The sequence below is a fragment of the Bos indicus genome, chromosome 18 (genome assembly GCF_029378745.1).
Source record: "Bos indicus isolate NIAB-ARS_2022 breed Sahiwal x Tharparkar chromosome 18, NIAB-ARS_B.indTharparkar_mat_pri_1.0, whole genome shotgun sequence".
Classification (NCBI taxonomy): domain Eukaryota; kingdom Metazoa; phylum Chordata; class Mammalia; order Artiodactyla; family Bovidae; genus Bos; species Bos indicus.
Window position 1 is genome coordinate 19,589,877 of NC_091777.1, and position 22,435 is coordinate 19,612,311.

Below are 22,435 nucleotides of genomic sequence, written 5' to 3' on the forward strand. Positions count from 1 at the left end.
CACCCTCCCCACTCTGTGATCCTAGTCCCATTTGGCCCTGCTTGACAGCTTACCCAAGCTGGGTTTATCAACACGAAGAAAATACGGGATTTGTAGAGAGGAGGAAAAGGAGGGTTAGCTGTTTACTTTTTTGGCTGCCCTTTTTTGTATTCCAGGCACTGGGCCAGGTCTGTAGGGCCTTCAGGAATGAAGAAGAAATGTACAGTCCCTGTCCTTGATGAGTTAGCCATGCGGGAGACTGGCCATCCACAAGGAGTAGTTATAAAGACCCCTGAGGATAACAAGGGTGTCACAGGTGGCCAGGGCACAGAGTGGGGACCACACTGAGTCTGAGTGCCACAGGATAGTGCCTCCAAGAGGGGACATTAAAGCCGAGATGGAAGTAGCTAGAAGGAGAGAGTGGGGGGGAGTGTTCTGGGCAGAGGGGAGGGTGGACAGGATGGTATACACTGACCATGGCTCAGGAGGAGGTAGGCAAGGTCAGTTGTAGGTCCATGCTACCCCTGGCCTGTTTACCCAAGACAGTTCCAGCTGCTCCTATTGTCTTGGCCTGGTTCTTAAAATTGCCCCCTTTCACTCTCAGAAGGGTCCTGGTTTGGGCAGTAAAATTATATGGGCAGGCCAGGTCTAGATACGAGGATCTTTGTTTTACTTATGAGGAAACTGAGGCTCGCGAGAGTTGAGTTATTCATGCAAGGTCCTGGAAGAAGGACGGGACGGAGCTGGGATGGGAACAGCCTGCCTGACTCGAAAGCCCAGGCTTTCCCATAATCCCACACGGCCTTGCACAGCGAGGTGTAAAGTTATGGACACATGCAGCTGAAATACTGAGTGTGGGTTCTGTGCCCACTGTTGTCCCAGGGGTGGGTGGGGTGAGAGGAGGCTGAATTGAGCCGAACTTGTTCATGACAGAGAACAAGCTCAAACTGGCTTAAGCTAGAAGGGGAGATTTAGCAGTTCATATAACTGAAAAGTCTAGGAGAAGCTCTAGCTTCAGGCACAGTTTGGTCCAGATGCACAGTGTTGTCACGGCATATTTTCTTTGGTTTTACCTCCTGGTTCTCTTTCCCTCCGTGATGGCTTTTTTCCTTTGACAGACTCTCCCTGTAAGGAGGTAGAATGTCTTCCTCAGTGTCAGATCCCTACCCTCACATCTCATTAATGTCACCAGAAAGAGAGCAGATGTCCTTGGGATTGCATCTCTTTGACCTTGGCTCATGTGCCCATACTTGGCCAATCCCTGTGACCAGGAATGTACAGAGTTCTCACTGGTCAGACCTGGGGACATGTGTCCTTCCTTGTCCAGTTAGGGGGAGAAATCAGTCCTGTCCACACCTCTTGGATGGAAATGGTGGAGGGGAAGATTTCTAGATAAAATACAGGGTGCCTAGTTCAATTTGAATTTCAAATAAAGAATATATTTTAAAATCTATGCAATGCTACGGACTGTAGCCTGCTAGGCTTCTCTGTCCATGGGATTCTCCAGGCAAGAATACTGGAGTGGGTTGCAATGCTTTCCTCCAGGGGATCTTCCAAACCCAGGGATCAAACCTGCATCTCTTATGTCTGCATTGGTAGACAAGTTCTTTACCAGTAAGGCCATCTGGGAATCCCTCTTTAAAAATATGAGTATATCCCAAGTACTGCATGGCATAGCTTATACTAAACAATGATTGAATTTGAGGTTCAGACTTCACTCAGTGTCCTGTGGTTTTTATTTGTAAAATCTGGCAAGCCTGTGAAGGGGTGGCTTTCTAAGGAAAATTACATGGTTGCCAGAAGACGGAAGAGTGGATGCTAAGGGAAGAGGGGACGTTGTCCAAGTCCCAGGTGCCCACTGCAGAGGTGATGAAAGGGGCCAAGGGCTTTGCTCCAGCCTTGGACACCCCCTGAAGACACAGTCTGTGAAGGCGGTCTGAGAGCTGTGGATAGTAGTGAGGGAAGTCTGGTGGAGGGGTGGGGGGGCGCCGTTTGAGGTGCTCAGGGAGGCCTTCATGTACTTGAATTAGGCCTCAAAGAAGAGAAGGCTTTCTCAAAGTTGGGATAGGGTGGGTGGTAGGTGGGAGGAAATGTCCATCCTCAAGACTTCTCTTGTAGTCTAGTGGCTAAGACTTTGCCTTCCAATGCATGGGGTGTGGGCTCAATCCCTGGTGAGGGAGCTAATCTCCCACATGCCTGGCAGCTGAAAAACCAAAAACTATAAAACAGAAACAATATTGTAGCAAGCTCAATAGAGACTTTAAAAATGGCCCACATTGAAAAAAAAAAATCTTACAAAAAAATGTCAGTGTCCACCTGCCTGCCACTCAGATCCAAGCCCTGGCATGAAGACCCTTGGTCCTTGACCTCGCTGGCCTGGCCATGGGGTGATGCCTTTGTCTGAGACTAATCAGCCTGTCTGTTCCCTGTGAATTCGCCAAATGTGTCAGGATTCCTCCAACTACCTGTTGGAGGCTGTTCAGTGGAGAGATAGCTTAGGTTCACAGAAACAGAAGCAGAGGCTGAGACAAGGATTGTGTGTCAGTGATTTCTGGAGGATGCTCTCCCAGAACAGACCAGCAATGGGGCGGGAGTGGGGAGGGGATTCGGAGGAGAGAAGGAGAAGGAGCAGGCAAGGTGTAATTTCAGGCAGAGCCTTGGTTTTAGTCTGACCTGTGGGTAGCTCTGGACTGTAAGTGTGGCTCAGAGTCAGTCCCCACAGAAGGCATGGAAGCTGGGCTTTCATTCTCCTGCTCCAGGCAGTCACTGGCCTGGGGCCACCTGGTGGAGGGTCGGGGGGGGCGGGATTTGGGGTTCTCTGACTCTCCCATCAAAGCACTGGGGATTGTCTTCTGAAGAAACCTCACTGGTTTGGGCTGATGGCAGGGACTGCACGCTGAATGGGGGCTGGGGGGATGCGGAAATGGTAAATGAGACAGAGGGGTGAGTCTACATCTAAGAATCTAGAGAAGATGGGGAAATCCCTCATGTTGTGGACACCTCAGGGGTTCCTAATGAGAACAGTCTATAAAGGCTTGAGAAGTCCCGCAGCAGAACCCTGGATCTTCCCCAGACTGCATGGACCACTGGTCCTGGCACCTGGAGAATCTGGTCAGAGTGCTCCCACAGTGGCCTCTGGTAGAGTTGAGAGACTCTGGTTTTTATTTCAACCCCTGTGAGGCCTCATCTTTTGTTGCCTGCTGTGGATGCTCTGGGTTCTGATCATGGCCCTGCTGCTCTTCAGCTGTGTGACTCTGAGCCGATCCTGTTGCTTTTTGAGGACTCGGGTTCTCCATCTGTACTCCGAGAGTCCTTAACCTCAAGTTCGCGAAAAGGCTTACCGTGTGGTTTTATCTGTATGGCATTTTTCTGGGGGGACACTCTTGGAGGGGTTTGTGCCGTTCTGAACCAGGGTGCCGGTCTAGCCCCACGCCTGTGGTCTGGGAGGCTGGGTGTGCGTGCAACACGCGCCTGCCTTCCACTGCCACGTGGATACATACCACGTGTCCTGTCCTGCCGAGAGGCTGATCCCACGAGGCCCTGGCCCTCCCACTGCGCCACGTTCTTGCCTCCGCTTTCAGAGCCTCGGGCTTTTCATCTGTAAAAGGGGATGATAGCTGACCTTGGTGACCTCCCATGGTTGTTGGGTGAGTCGGAAGACCCAAGGACTGTGATAGAACAAAGTATAGGTGTGATGGGCAGAGTCACTGTCGGGGATGCTGACTTGCTCCCAGGCCCCAGAACATCCTCAGACCTTGGATGCTGACCACGCAGCATCTCCCAGACCGCCACAGGCTTCCCAGAGGACCACTCTGGGATGACAGAGATGTAGGTGGTTGACCAGACCAGATAGGGGCTGCCTTCCTGATCCCCAAAACCTATTTTTTGTCTCTCCCTCCCTTCTTTATTCCCTTCCTTCCTTGCCTATGAATGGAAACAGCAGAATTTGGTGTGCAGCGGGTTCGGGGAACAGGGGGCAGCTGCCACCCTCCCCCACTCCCAGTGACAGCCCAGTTTGACATGCTCAGCTGGCCTTGTGCCATTTCTGGAATCAAAACCTTGTCTGCATTACATGAACCACAAAGAGGGGTCTCGCCAGCCCCTGACTTCCTATGTGTACACAGCCAAAGGCAATGAGAAGCAATGGGTTTCCAGCAGTGGTCTTTTCACAGTCTGCGAGCTCAGCATGGCTGTGGGAGGGAGCAGTGGGGTCTGAGGTGCCGAGAAGCCCCGGGCTTCCACCTTCTCTCCCAGTGAGGATTGGAAAAGCCCCCATGTCACTGCTGCTACTGCTGCTGCTGCTGCTGCTGCTAAGTCTCTTCAGTTGTGTCCGACTCTGTGCGACCCCATAGACGGCAGCCCACCAGGCTCCCCCATCCCTGGGATTCTCCAGGCAAGAACATTGGAGTGGGTTGCCATTTCCTTCTCCAATGCATGAAAGTGAAAAGTGAAAGTGAAGTCGCTCAGTCGTGTCCAACTCTTGCGACCCCATGGACTGCAGCCTTCCAGGCTCCTCCGTCCATGGGGTTTTCCAGGCAAGAGGACTGGAGTGGGGTGCCATTGCCTTCTCCACCTCATGTCACTGGAGAGTTGTAAACCTCACCACCCATTGGATCCAGGACCCCGTGGGCAGTCTCCCATGAGCCATTCCTTCTAGAACCAGCTCAGGTGCCCGTTTTTGTTTTCTCCCAAATGCCTGGCTACTACTTCGGATTGTAGAAATCCTCCTGCACATTCATGGCAAACAACTGCAGACCTTGAATCCAGTGCCCAGGACAAACCTCTGGGAACGTTCTGGTGTGGTGCTGGTCCCTCCACGTGGGCCTCTCGGACTACACGGCATGGAAACACACGCAGACGACTTTAGCAGATGCAATCGGATTCCCTCTGCTCTTTGGCAACTGCTTTTCCCTTTGACAAATACACGGGGTATGTCTTTCTGAGTCAGTAAAACTGTAGAGCCGTGTTTAGTCATCAACACGTATTCACGGCCTGCCTCCTTTGTCAGGCACTGCTATGTGTGCAGAGGGTGGGAAGTGTCCCAGAGAAAAGCTAGGCAGGGAAGAGGGTGAGGGGGTACAGGCAGTGCTGCAAGTTTCAATAGGGGGGTTGGAAGATCTCACCCAGGTGATGAGGTGACCAAAACCTGGAGGAGTGGGAGGAGAGGATATTTGAAGAAAAATTCCCAGGCAGAGGAAACAGATAGGACAAAGGCCCTGAGGTGGTGCCAAGCGTGTTTGAGCAATAGCAAGGGGCCTGGGGTAGCTGGGGCAGAGTGACAGAGAAATAACAGATGAAGGCAGGGAGGTGTTGTAACAGATTGGGTGGGGCTTTGTGGGGCGTGAGGAGGACCTTGGAGAATGGGGTGGGAGGTGGGTGCGGAGAATAGAAAGGGTGGTCATTGTCCTGCTGCATTGGCCTGGAGGGCTCGGTGCGTGCAGGGGAGGGAAGACGCGGTCTCAGGGTACCTTTTGAAGCCAGAGGCATCAGGATGCACTGTGGATTGAGCAGAAGGTTTGAAGACACGTGGCAGGATGACTCCTGGGTTTCTGGCCTGAACAACAAGAAGGAGGGAGCTGCCCCAGTTGGACACAGGAAAGAAATCGGGAGCAGGGCTGGGACAGTGTGGTCTGAGACGCCAGCCCAGGGGCTTGATGGAACCTTTGGGTAAGCAGGGAGCTGTGTCATTCTTCTTCATGGAACAAAGTTTAATTTCTTTTTTAGTGTAAAAACACTACATGCTCTTGATTTAAAAAAGAGAAAGAAGAGAGACAACAGAGAACCCAGGCAGTCTACAGACCTGGACAGTGGGAAGGACAGCACCTCAACTCCCCAAGAATAGCTATTGCGTGTCCTTCCAGAAGTATTCCGGAGAATGTGACTCTATAAACAAAACGGGATCGGCTGTCCCGCACCTGCCCGCCCACCTAACGGCACTCACTCCCAGACAGTATCATTAACTCTTCTGTTCTTTCACGGCCACCTCATGTGTGACTCTCGGGGCACTCCTGAGTCACAGGCCCATTTTACAGATGTGGACATTGAGGTACAGATCGGGCGACACAGCATTAGCTAAGATCCTGAATGAACTGCGTCCTCTGGGAGCCCAGAGGGGCGACCCTTGATTCTGTTCCAGTTTGATGGTGGTGGAGGGGGTGGGTGTTGGAAGTCGGCAGTCACACTAGAGTGGAGCAGGGGTAAGACTTCATCCAGCTATCGAGGGGAGAGGGCTCTCCCAGTGGAGAAAAGAGCACAGGTGGGATTTGGAGACCCCAAGGAAGGCAGTCCAGCTGGGGAAAGGGTGTCAAAGCTGGGTTATGGGGTTAGGGGCGGTGGGGAGGGGGATCAGGAGAGAGGAAGGCAGGCCTAATGTCAGCTAGCATCAGAGGGGCAGGAAGATGACTCCTGCAAGAGCTTCAAGGCCAGATGCGGTGGGCTGAGTGTGTATAGCAGAAGGGTCTTAGAGTCTAGCCCAAACCATTGTTCTTTGGTTCTCTCATGAAACTGATGAGGAGTCTTTGGATATTCAAAACAAGAGGAATGTACTCCATCTGTTTATTTACATTAGCCAGAAGCCAGAAGCCTAAATCTCTTACTCTCAAGGCTGAGAGAAACACCACACTTCCCAGGGTCCCCTGGCCGCTCGGGGCCCTGACTGGGCTGGACCTGGCCCTGGGCAGGGGTGCACATCCTTTCCACACAAAGAAGTGGCCTGTGGTCTGTGGGGGCCCCGTTCTCTGGTCCACGGACGCCCATGCGTCTGTCATAAGCAACCTGGATCACCGCCACCCTGCTCAGCCAGGCACACGCGCTGGACCCTGGCAGCCGACCTGGGGCCTGTCCCAAGGCCAGGAGCTGCTGGCAGCGGCAGCCCCAGCTGTTCGGTGATCAGAGGTGCACCCCGGCCCCTTTGGCCTGTCCTGTTATCAGCACCCGGCTGAAGGGTGTGGCAGGCCAACATCGTGGCATGTTGGTGGCATGGCTGGTCTGCAGCGTGGCAGGCCAGGGGTGTGGCACACCGGTCGTGTGGCAGGGTCAGCTGGCGGTGGCATGACTGGCCAGTGGCCAGGCAAGAGGCAGAGACGCTAAGAAGTGCTGAGTGCAGGCAGCCTACCGGGCCTGCCGCTAAAGGCCTCATGGGGTGCCTCATGGGGTGGGCTGAGGCCTCGCTAGGTCCGGCTTTGATCAGCTGTACAATGTCCCAAAGACAGCGGGGCTGGAAGAGAGGCTGGGAGGGCAGAGAGTGAAAGAGGGGGCCCAGAGGGAGAGAGCAGGCACAGCTGTGTTGATGGTGTGCCGACTGCCTGGCGTGTGCTGCACGCTTCCACCTGCCCTCCTAGTGCCTCTCTGCAGCCGCCCCACCCGGTGGGGGCCGTCATGTCCATGTTCCGATGAGGAAACTGAGGCACAGACAGGTGAAGTCACTTCAGTCGTGTCTGACTCTGTGTGACCCTATGGACTGTAGCCGGCCAGGCTCCTCTGTCCGTGGGATTTTCTAGGCAAGAATACTAGAGTGGGTTGCCATGCCCTTCTCCAGGGGATCTTCCCAACCCAGGGATCGAACTCACGTCTCTTATGTCTCCTACATTGGCAGGCAAGTTCTTTACCACTAGCGCCACCTGGGAAGCCCCAAAAGCAGAGGAGCCAGAGTCAGATGGTTACTTCCCCTCTCTGAGCCTGTTTCCTGGCCGCTGAAATGGGGTGGCAACAGTGCCCAACCCACGGGGCTGTTTGGAGCATTTAGCCGTGCGTCGAATGTGCTGAGCAGAGCTCTGGCATAGGCCAGCCCTTACCAAAGAGACGCCGGTTACGACGATCACTGAATCCTTTATACGCATGACCTCAGTTACTCCCACGCCCAACAAGCCCATCAGATCCTGGTTTCCACTGTAGACACTCCTTTGAACACTTACTTGTAGGAAAATTCCAGTCACACAGCAGCAAGCGCCGCACCCCACCCGGCCCTGGACCATCTGCCTTGTGTTGGGTCATCTCCTCAGAAGAGCCTGAAATCCCAGAGGTTGGAGGTTAGGGCGCATTCTGGGTCATGCTAAGTTTTGCCATTTTCTGTTGGCATCAGCCATGTTCTCCATGTCCAGAGTCACGTTCCAAAAGTGTGAGCCCTAGAGGGAGGGCCTGTGGTTACAGGAAAAGGAGGATCCGTAGGCCGTGAGAACCTTCCTTTTTTTTTTTTTTAATTTAAATTTATTTATTTTAATTGGAGGCTAATTGCTTTTCAACATTGTATTGGTTTTGCCATACATCAACATGAATCTGCCATGGGTATACACGTGTTCCCCATCCTGAACCCCCCTCCTACCTCCCTCCCCATACCATCCCTCTGGGTCATCCCAGTGCACCAGCCCCAAGCATCCTGTATCCTGCATCGAACCTGGACTGATTTGTTTCTTATATGATATTATACATGTTTCAATGCCATTCTCCCAAATCATCCTACCCTCTCCCTCTCCCACAGAGTCCAAAAGACTGTTCTATATATCTGTGTCTCTTTTGCTGTCTCACATACAAGGTTATCGTTACCATCTTTCTAAATTCCATATATATGCGTTAGTATACTGTATTGGTGTTTTTCTTTTTGGCTTACTTCACTCTGTATAATAGGCTCCAGTTTCATCCACCTCATTAGAACTGATTCAAATGCATTCTTTTTAATGGCTGAGTAATACTCCATTGTGTATATGTACCACAGCTTTCTTATCCATTCATCTGCTGATGGACATCTAGGTTGCTTCCATGTCCTGGCTATTATAAACAGTGCTGCGATGAACATTGTGGTACACGTGTCTCTTTCCCTTCTGGTTTCCTTGGTGTGTATGCCCAGCAGTGGGATTGCTGGATCATAAGGCAGTTCTATTTCCAGTTTTTTAAGGAATCTCCACACTGTTCTTGATAATGGCTGTACTAGTTTGCATTCCCACCAACAGTGTAAGAGGGTTCCCTTTTCTCCACACCCTCTCCAGCATTTATTGCTTGTAGACTTTTGGATCGCAGCCATTCTGACTGGCGTGAAATGGTACCTCATTGTGGTTTTGATTTGCATTTCTCTGATAATGAGTGGTGTTGAGCATCTTTTCATGTGTTTGTTAGCCATCTCTATGTCTTTGGAGAAATGTCTGTTTAGTTCCCATTTTTTTATTGTGTTGTTTATTTTTCTGGAATTGAGCTGCAGGAGTTGCTTGTATATTTTTGAGATTACTTCTTTGTCAGTTGCTTCATTTGCTATTATTTTCTCCCATTCTGAAGGCTGTCTTTTCACCTTGCTTATAGTTTCCTTTGTTTTGCAGAAGCTTTTAAGTTTAATTAGGTCCCACTTGTTTATTTTTGCTTTTATTTCCAATATTCTGGGAGGTGGGTCATAGAGGATCCTGCTGTGATTTATGTTGGAGAGTGTTTTGCCTATGTTCTCCTCTAAGAGTTTTATAGTTTCTGGTCTTACATTTAGATCTTTAATCCATTTTGAGTTTATTTTTGTGTATGGTGTTAGAAAGTGTTCTAGATTCATTCTTTTTACAAGTGGTTTTGACCAGTTTTCCCAGCACCACTTGTTAAAGAGATTGTCTTTTCTCCATTGTATATTCTTACCTCCTTTGTCAAAGATAAGGAACATAGTTTTGGAAGTTTTGGCCACAGCAATCAGAGCAGAAAAAGAAATAAAAGGAATCTAAATTGGAAAAGAAGAAGTAAAACTTTCACTGTTTGCAGATGACATGATCCTCTACATAGAAAACCCTAAAGACTCCACCAGAAAATTACTAGAGCTAATCAGTGAATATAGTAAAGTTGCAGGATATAAAATCAACACACAGAAATCCCTTGCATTCCTATACACTAATAATGAGAAGAGAGAAAGAGAAATTAAGGAAACAATTCCATTCACCATTGCAATGAAAAGAATAAAATACTTAGGAATATATCTACCTAAAGAAACTAAAGACCTATATATAGAAAACTATAAAACACTGGTGAAAGAAATCAAAGAGGACACTAATAGATGGAGAAATATGCCATGTTGATGGATTGGAAGAATCAATATAGTGAAAATGAATATACTACCCAAAGCAATCTATAGATTCAATGCAATCCCTATCAAGCTACCAACAGTATTTTTCACAGAGCTAGAACAAATAATTTCACAATTTGTATGGAAATACAAAAAACCTTGAATAGCCAAAGCAATCTTGAGAAAGAAGAATGGAACTGGAGGAATCAACCTGCCTGACTTCAGGCTCTACTACAAAGCCACAGTCATCAAGACAGTATGGTACTGGCACAAAGACAGAAATATAGATCAATGGAACAAAATAGAAAGCCAAGAGATAAATCCACGCACCTATGGACACCTTATCTTTGACAAAGGAGAACCTTTTTCCATCTGACCTCACCAGGTACTTGCCTGGCTCCCTGCCTCCCTGCTTCCTCCCCCAACTCCTTCCCTCCCGTCAGAACCAGCCTGATGGCTCAGGGTGGAGGCGATGGGCAGAGACTTCAACTTTGGGCTCCTTAAACCTTGTCCTTTCCAGGGCACGTTCCACATTCTACTGGGGGGACGGGATTTGAGGGCGGTGGTGGACATCTTGTATTTTAACAGTTTCATCTTGGTTTCACACGCATCATATTTTTTTAAAACCTCAGCTTCAACTAGGACATCACACCCATGATTGTATTGATCTTCCTTGTGGCAAGACTTCCAGGATTTTTAAAATAAATCTTTATTGGAATAGAGTTGCTTTCGGGTATTATCTTAGTTTCTACCATACAGCCAAGTGAATCAGCTATGCACATACATATATCCCCTGTTTTTTTGGATTTCCTTCCCATTTAGGTCACCAGAAAACACTGAGTAGACGTCCCTGTGCTATACAATTGTTTAGTTGCTAAGTCATGTCCAAGGCTCTTGCGACCCCATGAACTGTAGCCTGTCAGGTTCCTTTGTCCATGGGATTTGCCAGGCAAGAATACTGCAGTGGGTTGCCATTTCCTTCTCTAGGTGTTCTTTTTTTTTTTTTTTCAAGAGGACAGAGAGAGCCAATTTAAAGAAAAGTATTAAGTACTCACGGTGGCTCAGGTGGGACCCAGTTCCGGGGGAGGTTGGGACGATGGCTTAAGGGTGCCCACAGCTTGCTGGGTTGACAGCCCAGGATGTGGGCTTTGCTTCTTGCTGTCTGTGGCCAGTTGTGTGTCTCCAGGATGGGACAAACCTGTCTTTGGGGGTGATTTGTACCCTGTAGGGTCTAGGACCTGGGGGTCAGAGGAGGGGGATGTGGTGGCCCAAGAGTCAGGCCCCAAGGGTCAGAAGTCCTCCCCTCCCATCCCTTGCCTACTGTCCACCTTCCTGAGAAGCAGTTCTTCAAGTCTAGGAAGCAAGCTCAGGCTGGAATCCCCGCGACATGGGCCCAGAGATTACATCTCGAGCAGATTAAAAACAGTCAGGGAGAAATCTGAGGAATTTTAATGACTGCCACACATCCCTGGAGAGCTGGTCCTCGTAGACCAAACACGCAGGCTGGCGCTGCAGGCTGCAGCCCTCGGGGCCACCTTCCTGTCCCCAACCTAGCTCGCTGGGCTCCTGCAGTGGGGTAGGGCTTGGGGACACTCGTGGAGGTGTTGCAGTGAAGCCAGCGGTGGTAGCTTCCTCTCTTTGGCCTCCAAGCTTGGCTTGATGCTGGGTCTTTGGAGGTCAGAGTTTTCAGTTGTAAGAATTGTGTGAACAGGAGGGCAGTTTAGTGGCTTCTGTGACAATTTAGCTGTTTGGTCCCCAGGAAAGGCCAATGAGAGTGGGTCTGACTCAGAATTCATTCAACAGGTATTTGAGTGTCTGCTGTGCAGCGAGCCCTGTCCTAGAGCAAAATGGACTCAGATCCCTGCCCTCGGGGGCCTCCTTGTTAGAGACGGCTGGACCTGAGGCCATGGACGAGCACCCTCTCCCGCATGGGTCTCTCTCTGTCCCTGTGGTGGCGGGGGGTGTTCTCTCCTGGGTGGACCTTCACCAGCAGCTGGAGAGGAGAGGAGGCGCAGCCTCAACAACAGAGAAGACGTCTTTTCCACCAGCTCTCGTGAGAAAGATCCCAGGGGACAACTCCACTTGGCTTCACTGCAGCCAGAGGACACATGCTGGGCAGGTGGACCTGTGGCCCCTCGAGGCTGCAGTGTCCTTAGGGGAGGCCGAGGGCTCTGCCCCCGTTTGCTCCTTTGAGGGGAGGTGCCATTTCTTTTGGGAAGCTGCCCCTTGAGGTCTGCTGGGTTCTGCTGGAATCTGGTCTGGAAAGAGTGTGTCTGTTTCCCTCTCATCTCTGGGGAGGAGAGGATCCCCAGCCCCTGATGCTGGAGTCCGGGCCCCCAGAAGCCCCCTCTAGTGCTGCTGCTGGCACCCTCTGCCTATTCCCCGGCCCGTGTGCATAGAGCACACTTGGGGGGCCAGGGAACGCTCTCAGAGGGCAGAAATAACAAAGGTTAGAGGCACAGGTTGGAATCGGGGACATTGAACCTCAGAAAGTGGATGACCCTCTCACTCTTGATTCTTGAGTGAAGCCCAAGAGAAGGGGTCTCTCTGCTGCTGGGTGGGGGGCTGGAGCCCCAGAAAGCCTGTGCTAGAGGCCCCATGAGCATCATGGTGGCCTTCTGCCCCATTTTCCAGACAAGGAGCCCAGGGCCATGGAGCCCTAGCCCCTGCCTGTCACTTTCTCTTCTTAAGTGACCTTGAACCAGCCACTTAGTCTCCTGGCTGAGCCTCAGGCCCCTCTCTTGTCAAGCGGGTTCTTGTGTGTGATTTTGCTAAAACAGCGTTTTAATGACCCAAGTGGCAAAGAAGGATGCTTGCCTTAAAAACTGGAACCATTCTGCTGAAGTTTGTGACTCCTGTTTCCCTCCATCTCGTCTCCCTCCCCTCCTTGGGAGTAACCGTGGATATTGTGTTCCTGTCGGCGACCTCACGGTACATACGTGTGTGTGGCGTTTTCTTGAGTATCCAAGTAGAATCGTACCCTGTGTGTCTTGCGTGTGGCGTGGGTTCTGTGTGTCAGTGTGTGCAGGTCTACCTGGCTCTTTTGAGCCTCTGTGTGGTTTTCCACACATAGATCTAGTTTACTTTCCTTTGCTGGGCGTACAGAGTGTTTCTGACTGTGGGCTAATAGAAACAGCCTTGCCTTCCACCTGACTGAACTTGAACATGTCTCCGTGGTGCACACACACGAGTATTGTGCACCAGGGTGGACATTGAGGCATTGAATCACTGGGTGTTAGGGTTTTGCGAAGATAAAATGTGAGAATGTTCCAAGCACATGGCAGGAATAGGGTGCTGCTGAAGGAGAAGTTCATGCTTGTGTTCCCTTCCCCCGTTTGCATCAGACACTGTCCTAGGTATCTGGTCTGCATTTTCTTACTGACTCCTCTTTGACAACGAAATCCCCATTTTATAGAGGAGCAAAAAGGGTCCCAGAGGGGTTAAGTAAGGCATCTGCTATCACTCAACTCCCAAGGGGCCTGCAGGCGCCTGACTCCCATGTCCAGCTGGGTTCTGGGAGTGAAGCATCCCTGCCCTGCATGGCCAGAGCTTACTCTCCAAGGGGCCTGCCTGCAGTGGCGCTGGCTCCCCAGGAACGCCCCGAATGCAGGAACGCCGCCTCTGTGGAGTGTGCTGTGTAGAGGGAGCTCGCCAGGAATTTCCTGGATCAGCTCCAGGGCAGGCTGCTTGGATCTCAGGGTTACAGGGTGGCTGGGTCCTGCCTCCCACCCTTCTCTTTCCCTGGCTTGTCCCAGCCCCGTGCATTCTTGGAATCTGTAAGTTGTGCCGTGTTCTGTGGGCACCAGGAGTTGCCTTTGAAACCCCGTGGCACCAACATCTGTTAGCTCTTAGAGAACAGAAAGATTGACAAAGAACTGCTGGGGCAGGCGGTGGGGAAAGATATTAAGCTCAGGAGTATGAAGTCTCAAAGACAAAGAGGAAAAAACCCTAACTGAACTCCAGCCCGCTCCCCAAGGCCCTGCTTTGATGTGGGTTCCCATCCCTGGAGGCCTTATAAGGCACTGTGCCTGCAATTCTGGGCTCTGGGCTGATGCTGGCTGCACATTCAGCGCCCGGAGGAGCTGGCCTCTCGTCCTGAGGCCCAGTGTGGGGCAGAGGAGGGGCAGCGTTGGGACTTGGGAGGGAGGCAGGTCTGGGCCCTGTAGGCCACTCAGCCTGGGCACTGGGCAGGAGGCAGCCTGGCACCAGGTTGGGTGGGGCCGGAGGTATGTGGATCCAGGAAGGTCTTTGATCAGAACTTGGAGCAGAGGCTGAGTCTGACTGTCCTAGAGACCAGAAGAGAGGGGGCCGTGATGGCTGAGCTGATGAAGAGAGCAGTGAGGGAGGTCACTGCACACCATACCCCACGCTCAGGCTTCTTCCAGGGCAGCGTGGTGAAGAGTATGGGCTCTGGAGCCATGCCACCTGCCTTTAATCCTGGCTCTGACAGTTACTAGCTGTGTGACCTTGGGCAAGTCACTAAACCTCTCTGTGTCTCAGTTTTCTCATCTGTAAAGTGGGGATGATAATCATATTACCTCAAAGGACTGCCACAGGGGTTAAACAAAGCACCAGAAATATGCACCACACAGAAGAAGAGTGTGTTTCTCTGTGTCTTGTTTCTTTGTGTCTGTGGGGGTACCTCGGGTCTGGTGAGCCATTCAGCTTTGCCCAGCAATGTTCTGGTAGCCATTTGACAGTAAGAGTGCAAGTAATAAAGGGTAACCACCATCTGTCAAGCCCCAGTCATGGTATCAGATGTAATGCTAAGTACTTTCCGTGCAATGCAAGTACTTTCACACCTGCCTTGAGACAGAGCGATTGCTCTCATCCCTATGCAGAGACGGGAAGACTGAGGAACACTGGAGATAAACCTCCTTCACCCACGTAGAGCAGGGATTTGAACCGAGGTCTGAGCAGCACCAGTTCCCTGCCCTGCATCCTCTGTGCTGGGGCTCCCTTGGGACTCATGGCCAGGAGCCCTGCATGCAGGGTTTGGGGCCAGGCCCTTAGGACCAGTCTGCAGGAAGGCTCATGGCCGAGACTTGGCCCTGTCCCAAACCTAGTGAGGAGGAGCCGTGGGGCCTTTGAGTCCTGCAGGACAGAGGGGAGTGTTTGGTCTCTGACACACTGGAGCGGCTGGCTGGGCTGATTTTCTGCACTTCTTTAAGCATGATTCTTGGTCCCCAGCAAGTGCCAGGACTCTTGGCCACCTCCATCCCCATGCCCATGGGAGCCCCAATTCCACTGTACAAGGTCGGGCCAGCACCTGAAGGAGCTGGCTCAAGTCTTGGCCCTGCTGATGATCCACCACAGGGTCTCCTCGCCTCTTGGAGGCTCCTCCTCATTTAAACCCACAGGACTGTTGGGAACCCCATTCTCTGGAGGTTCTGGTGAATATCCCAATTGATCAGTACCTCATATATATCATGAGGGCTCAGGGATGTGAGTGTCTGTCATTGGGATTGTTTTCCTATCTCATTCCTTGAGGGTTGAGGCACTTTGTAGGAAAACAGTAACAATTATACCTTTCACTTTAAAATTTGCACATTATTTTTACGAGCATTTGTTCCTCAAGAGATGGAAAGAGCAGGGCTGTTATGATGATAAAGGGAGATAATATAAAGTGCCTAGCACATAGGAAATGCACAGTAGGTGTCAGCTGACTTTTTAATGGTTTATCACTGTTCCCATTTTACAGATAAGTAGTTTGAGATTTCCCGAAGGCAGCGACTGGCCCCACATCCAGGGCGAGGGAGGCCACGGAGGCAGGATGTGATCCTGTGTCTGACTCAACATTTTATGTGGCCTCTGGCCTGGTGATTCAAAGCTTGAGGACCACAGACACCACACTCCCCAGGCCCTGGGCTGTCTGGGTCAGTGGAGGAAATGAATGTTTGCCATAGTTGATCAGCTGCATGGCCCTGGGTGTCAGTAGACCACAGAGCTGAGGAGCTGTCGATGTGTTACACAGAGCAGAGTGAGGTTTAGTGGGAAGAGACCGACCCCAGAACTTGCCAGAACTGTGCTTTCATATGCACAGACGTATCTTTAATATGTCAAGAGAGCCAGACCCGCTCAGCAGACAGTTCTTCTCAGGGAGCGTTGAAGCCGTCATCCAAGTGATGACTGTGGGTGCGAGGCATCGTTATGGGGCTTCTTCCAGAAGGCTGCTTTGTTGCTGGTGACGTTTGGAGTCGTTAAACTCCTCTGAGTGTGCCAGTAAAAAGATGCCAGTGCCCAGAAGTTTCCATCTCACAGGTCCTGTCGGCCTTGCCAGGAGCGGTCAGGGTTGCTCAGAGGTCAGCGCCGGCTCCCAGCCTCCACTGGGCCTCTGCACACGAGGGTCTGTCGCTTCCCTTGAAGACGGTCACCCACTCCTGTGAGGAAACGCTGCCTGCCAGCCTTTCTGGAGAAGCAGCATCCGTCTCTCTCCGGCATGAAAGATCGGCTTTAATTGGCTGCCGGGGCGTCCCAGCCATCTAATGATGCCAGCCGAGTGCAGCCCTTTCCTGTCACCATCTCCCAGTTACCCTGTCAGCTCCAGCTCTGTTAACACAAACAGCCAGTTTACAAGCCCAGGAAGTGTTCAGTGATTATAATAATTGGCGGAGGAGGAGAGAGAGAAGACATCCTGACTTGAAGAATAATGCAGCCTGGTTTTGAAGTCCATGGGACACCAGCAGTCTGAATGACCACATTTGAACAATGTCTAAGAAAGGGTGTGTAATGTCCTAGAATGATTTGAAAGAAGAAAGAGAACAGAGAACACCACTTCTAATCCATAAAACGTTAGCTGTTCATCTTTAAAAAAACACACACACGAGACTTATCTCCAGCTGTGTCCAATTGATAAGATCAGCTATACAAAGCATTGTTTTTCTTTTGTTAATCGAGGCGAGCTCTTGGTTTTTCTCTTAAGCATCTCCAGTGCAGGATTTTTTTTTTCTTCTAATTTTTGAAGAGTGTGTTTTTTCTTTTTCTTTATACTTTTTTTTTTTTCAAAAGGAGAAGTTGGCGAGAGCTGCCAAGTTGAGGCTTTTTGTTGCTCCTCTTTTTGTGGTTCATGAAGCACTGCCATGGCATCACTGTGGGCATTAAGAGAGAGAAAGCAGTGTGACCCTTCCCCCCACACCCAAGCCTCATCTCTCCCCTAAAATAGGCATATTTACCAGCATGGGCTCCTTGGAACATAAATCCCATGTGATGCTTTTGAAAAAAGCTTCCTGGTCTAAATAGGTTTGAGGGGTGCAGCATAAGCTACTACTTAGGTATCTGCAGTCTGTTACCATAGTAAGTCTTGCAGTAAAGGGTCTTGTTTGCATGCATGCATGCTAAGTTGCTTCAGTTGTGTCCGACTCTGCAACCCCATGGACTGTGGCCCACCAGTCTCCTCTGTCCATGGGATTCTCCAGGCAAGAGTACTGGTGTGGGTTGCCAAGCCCTCCCCCAGGGATTGAACCTGTGTTTCTTACATTGCATTAGCAGGTGGGTTCTTTACCACGGGAACCACCTGGGAAGCCCAAAGGGCCTTGTTTAAAACAATCCCTTTTGATCTCATTACTCCTCTTGGCAGAATACCAATAAATACAGAAGCTGTTTGACAAGCGCTAGTCTGGGCTCCTCTGTTTCTAGAGTCATCCTACTGGAGTGGGATCAGATAGATGGGACCTTTATTGATATCCCAGAAATTTCCCAGCCTGTGGACCTAACTAACTTCCCTTGCCAGCCTCACAACACGTGGGTGGCAGCCTGACCAGGCTGATTGGGAGCAGCTCTGCTACATGGCATGAGTTACTGGACATTTTAAACTCATGCCTGCAGACCAAGGCAAAGCATATGCAAGGATCAGGCCAGCTGCTGGAAGGGGGAGATGTGGGAGACATGACTGAAGGTCAGCTAAAGGCAGAGCCTACAGGTTCCTAGATGTTGCGCTGAAGATGTTGTGTTGGGTTTATGTTAAGGGATTATGTCAAGTTTGGGTATATGTTAACAGCTGGGTTTATGCTGAGGGAGTGCTCCCTTCAGCAAACCAGGCCCTTTTTATAAAACTCATCAAGACAGCTGCCTGGGACCCTCTCATAGAGGAAGGATCCAAACTAAGGTCTCCTCTAGGGACCCACAGAGGTGGCTCTGGTCCTAAATCTATTGGGTTGGCCCAGAAGGGTAGAGGAGGGACATTTTCTGAGCTTGTCTTTGTCATTTTCCTGGGTGGAGGGTGGATCTCCCTTTCCAAGTGGGAAGTATGAGCCTGTGTAATATTTCATGGCAGGCTATAGGCTGAGAAAAACTTACTTTCTAAAAAGCAGTGCAGTAATGAACTTTACAAGTGTCATAGGCTCTCCCTACTTGACCTAAATTTCAATCAGAAGATTGAGAACAGGGTCCCTGCTTCTTTGTGACCAGCCACACACACCTTCACAATGCCACCTTGACTGTAAGGATGCCAGGTTCCTACCTGACTCCAGTACTTCTTTAATATTCCTGCTTTGTCTTCCTCTAGGAGCTTGTGGGTGAAGTTTTCAGAGAAACGCTCAGCGAGGAGGAAGAGGAAGACTTTCGGCTAGAAGGTACTAGAACCTATTACTTTCTTCCCAAGGGCAGTGAGGTGGGGAAGGACCATCTGGTCTACCTTATGCCTTTCATACCCTCCAGAAAATCTGCAGACCAGGAGGAGAAGGACAGGACTCTCTGTGGGGGTGCACTGGGGGTGGATGGGGTGAGGAGCAAGAGGGAAGTGGAGTGCCTCATTGGTCCTCACTGGGAGTGGATTCAGGCCACCCAGGCTCACATCCTGCTCTGTGTTAGCCATGGGGTCTTGGACAAGTTGTTTGACCTCACCTTCCCCACTGCGGGGGAGTGGCCACTCATAGGCTTCTTAAGCAGGGCTAGGCATGTAGCATGCACTGTATGAAGCAACCCTCATGTTTCTCCATTCACATCACACATCTGGAGCACAGGTGTGCACACACACAAACAGAGCCCCAGCCCCTCACCACTTTCCTCTGTAGTTCTCACTCCTTGCTTTCTTCAAGGAAGCAGTGCGTTGTAGAAAGAATTAGGACACTCAAGTAGAGAGTTGGGGGCCACTGGTGTACTGATTTGACTTTAGGAAGCCACGTCCCCTTTTTGAGTCTGTTTCTACACTTGTAGAATGGGAATGAGGGCCTCTTCCTATTCAATTCCCTAAGCTGGTACAATGACTGGACAGCATATGAAAGCATTTGCTGAAAGGGATAGCATTTCCCTTTTCCACTCAGAATCAGAGGAGAGAATTGCTGAACTGATGCAGCCTTTGGGCAATAAATGTGCTTTCCTGGAGGCTCAGACAATAGAGAATCCACCTGCAATGCAAGAGACCTGGGTTTGATCCCTGGGTGGGGAAGATCTCCTGGAGAAGAGAATGGCAACCGACTCCAGTATTCTTGCCTGGAGAATTCCATGGACAGAGGAGCCTGGTGGGTTACAGTCCATGGGGTCACAAAGAGTCAGACATGACTGAGTGACTAACACTTTGTACAGTAAAGCCCTCTCTGGGACTGGAACAGGGGGCTGGCAGGGGTCTCTGAGGGAAAATATAGGTCTTGGAAGGGCTGTAGGGTCCTGAGAGGAGAGTAGACCATGCCAGGAAGTTCTGGAGGGGAGCCTTGGCAAGACCCAAGGACTGTGGCCACATCGGGCCTGAGAGCTGTGATAAATGTAGACTCCTCAGCTCCACCCAGGCTGCTGAATCTGGTCTGCTCTGTAATAGGCTCCTCAGATGACTTGTGTGCATGCTGTACTTTGAGAAGCACTATTTTGAGAGATTCACTCTGTGGCCCAGGATTTGGAGGGTGCCTGGGACCCGAGTATCTCTCAGACTTTGCTCAAATTCAAGCAGGTCCCAAATAGAAGGAGGAGGCGGCACATGGACAGACATCTCTGTCAGGACTCTAGGGTGTTTCTCTTGAGCATATTTGGATCTGATGGCTACACTCAGGCTCAGTGGCTTTGATTCTCATTGTTCCCTGGGCTTCCCCAAGCCTCAGCTGTCATCCTTGGCTCCATGGAGAGATGCCAGCACCTGGTGCCTAGAGGTGATTGGGGGAGTCAGGTGAAGGCCTGCAGGATGTAGGATCTGGGGGCTAAGGTGACCCCAGACAAGGATTACATGGGCTTCAGCACTCATTCCATTTTCTATTCATTTGCTCAATCACCTGGTAACTTAGCAAGCTCATCCTCTTATTCATTCATCTTCCATCTATTCCATCCATCTCTCGCCATACAAGTACCCACCTGTCCACTTATCTATCCATTCATCCACCCATCACTCACTCATCATCCACCCAGTGATCCATGACCCACCCATCCAACGCTCATCCACTCATCTTTTGCTCCATCCTTCACCCACCCATCCTTCCATCACTGCCTGTTCCTTCATCTGCCTACTCTTTTGTCACCCATCCGGCCAGTCCTTATCTACCACCCAGCCATCCAGAATCCATCCTTCGCCCATCTCTCCCTCATCTATCACTCATTCCTTAACCCATTTAACCATCTTCCAGTTGTTATTCACTCATCTCACCATCTGTCTATATTTTCATCATGTGTTGAGTCCCTGGTGACTGCCCCAAATAAGGCACTTCCCTGGCCACTGAGGCTCAGCCTGAAATCATGTAATTGGTTTCACATGAGGCATCTTTCCCTGCAGACATGACATGCCCATGGAATCCTCTTCGGAAGAGGGGTGCTTTGTTCAACCTCTGATCAGAGTACGAGCCCTGTTGGATGCAGTAGCAGGAGCCCTTGGCCGAGGAACGCAGAGACTTGTCTCCAAGTCCCCCTCCCCTCCTGCTCCCACAGAGACTCGCTATGGCTTTTGGCCAGGCCCCTCCCTCTCTAACACAATGCAGGGGGGTGTGGGCTCCGCGGATGCGCAGAGAATGTGGGCACCCTGTAGAGAGGATAAACTGCTGCTGGGTGGCACTTATAAACATTGGTTGATGGAGGGGAGATAAACAGGAGGTGCCCAAGAGTCCCAGCTCCTGTCAGAGAAAGGGTGGGGGTGTTGGTGGCACTTGGTCCATCCCGTGGCCCACTAGGACCACTGCAGGTCAGGCTTCGAGGACAGCTTCGAAGGTGCCTCGACTGGGCACCTTGCCAGTCATTGATGGTGTCCGAGTATATCAGTACCACCTTTGGGGCGGGGAGGAGGAGTTGGGAGCCACAAGCCTGACTCAGTTTCCAACTAGGGATTAGACTAGGTTGTTGGTGGTCGAGTTTCCAGCCCCTTTTCTCCAAACAAAAGCTTATACAGAGCACAGAATGTAAGACAGACCAGGTTGCTGAAAGATGCAGTGTGTTATAGATAGTATGTTAATTACCTTTTATGTAACAAAAGGTACCAGACAGCACTCTGGATTTCCTCGTGTGTATGAATGTGGACCACATATGTATGTATACAATTGTGTAGCTAGAAGCTTAGACAGACAGAAAGAGTAGTTCCTTCTGAACAGGGGAGGAGGAGATTAAAATTGGAAAGCATGGTCAGAGGATTGTAGTATTAACTGTAATTAATGTTTCAACTTTTACAAGAAGAATGTGATCATGTATTCCTTTGAAGCGAAAGACTAATAACAGAATTAAAAAGTGAAAACAGTAAGTAAATAAGGCAGTAGGGCTGGGCTGCTCTGGGCCTGCCTGTGTGGCCCCTGAGGCTTCTTGGAAGGGATGCTGGCCCCAGCGGCCGCCTGTGGTTCTTGGGCCACCGCTGGTGCCGGGTCCGAGGCAGCACTCCCAGGATGATGGACGTGGCTGTGGATGGCTAGGCCTGGTGGGTGCTGCCGCGTCCTGGCCACAACGAAGCAGCCACCTGGCCTGGAGCTGGGGCTGCGGGCATCCCTCCGAGCCTCGGGCCAAGGGAGAGCAAGCTGAATCCTGAATCTCCTCTTTGTCTTCCTGTTGGCCAAGTTCATTGCCTCTTGGCTGGCTGGAGGGCTAAGGGAGAAAAAAAGCCATCTGAGGCGTGAAGATAAAAAGAAGTCTTTTAGCCATCCCAGGAGAGCATGGCTTTAGCTCCAGCGTTGTTATGTAAAGCCGGCCCTAATCCAGCGTCTTAACTGCCTTAACTGGCCAGCTGGGAGCTCGAGGGATGGGAGATTAAGGCTGGGCCCGGAGCGAGGGCTGGGACTGCGAGCTCTTTTGAACTGTGGAGAGAACAAAGTAAGCACGAAAAGTCCCGCGCTCCAGAGCGTTGCGGGCGGGACCTGCGGCTTGTAGGGGGAGGGGAAAGGGACCCCCCCCCCCCACTTTCTGCTGACCCAGCAGGGCGCTAAGGACTGGGGGGTTCACCCCACCCTTCACTCCAGTGCCCACCTGAGGTCCCCACCTCGCCAGTTGGGCAGGACGACAGGTGGTGGCAGCCTGGGCTTGTGGCCTGAGGTGGAGCTTGGTGTC

The 22,435-nt window shown here is 51.0% G+C and overlaps 1 protein-coding gene across 1 annotated transcript in view; it reads left to right on the forward strand.

Moving 5' to 3' along the window:
* The window catches only part of NKD1 (NKD inhibitor of WNT signaling pathway 1), a 105,559-nt gene that overhangs the window by 43,648 nt on the left and 39,476 nt on the right, over window positions 1–22,435 (forward strand). The window contains exon 4 of the mRNA XM_019980153.2: window positions 18,504–18,570. Coding sequence (XP_019835712.2) covers window positions 18,504–18,570 — 67 coding nt within the window. The remainder of the gene's footprint in view (window positions 1–18,503; window positions 18,571–22,435) is intronic.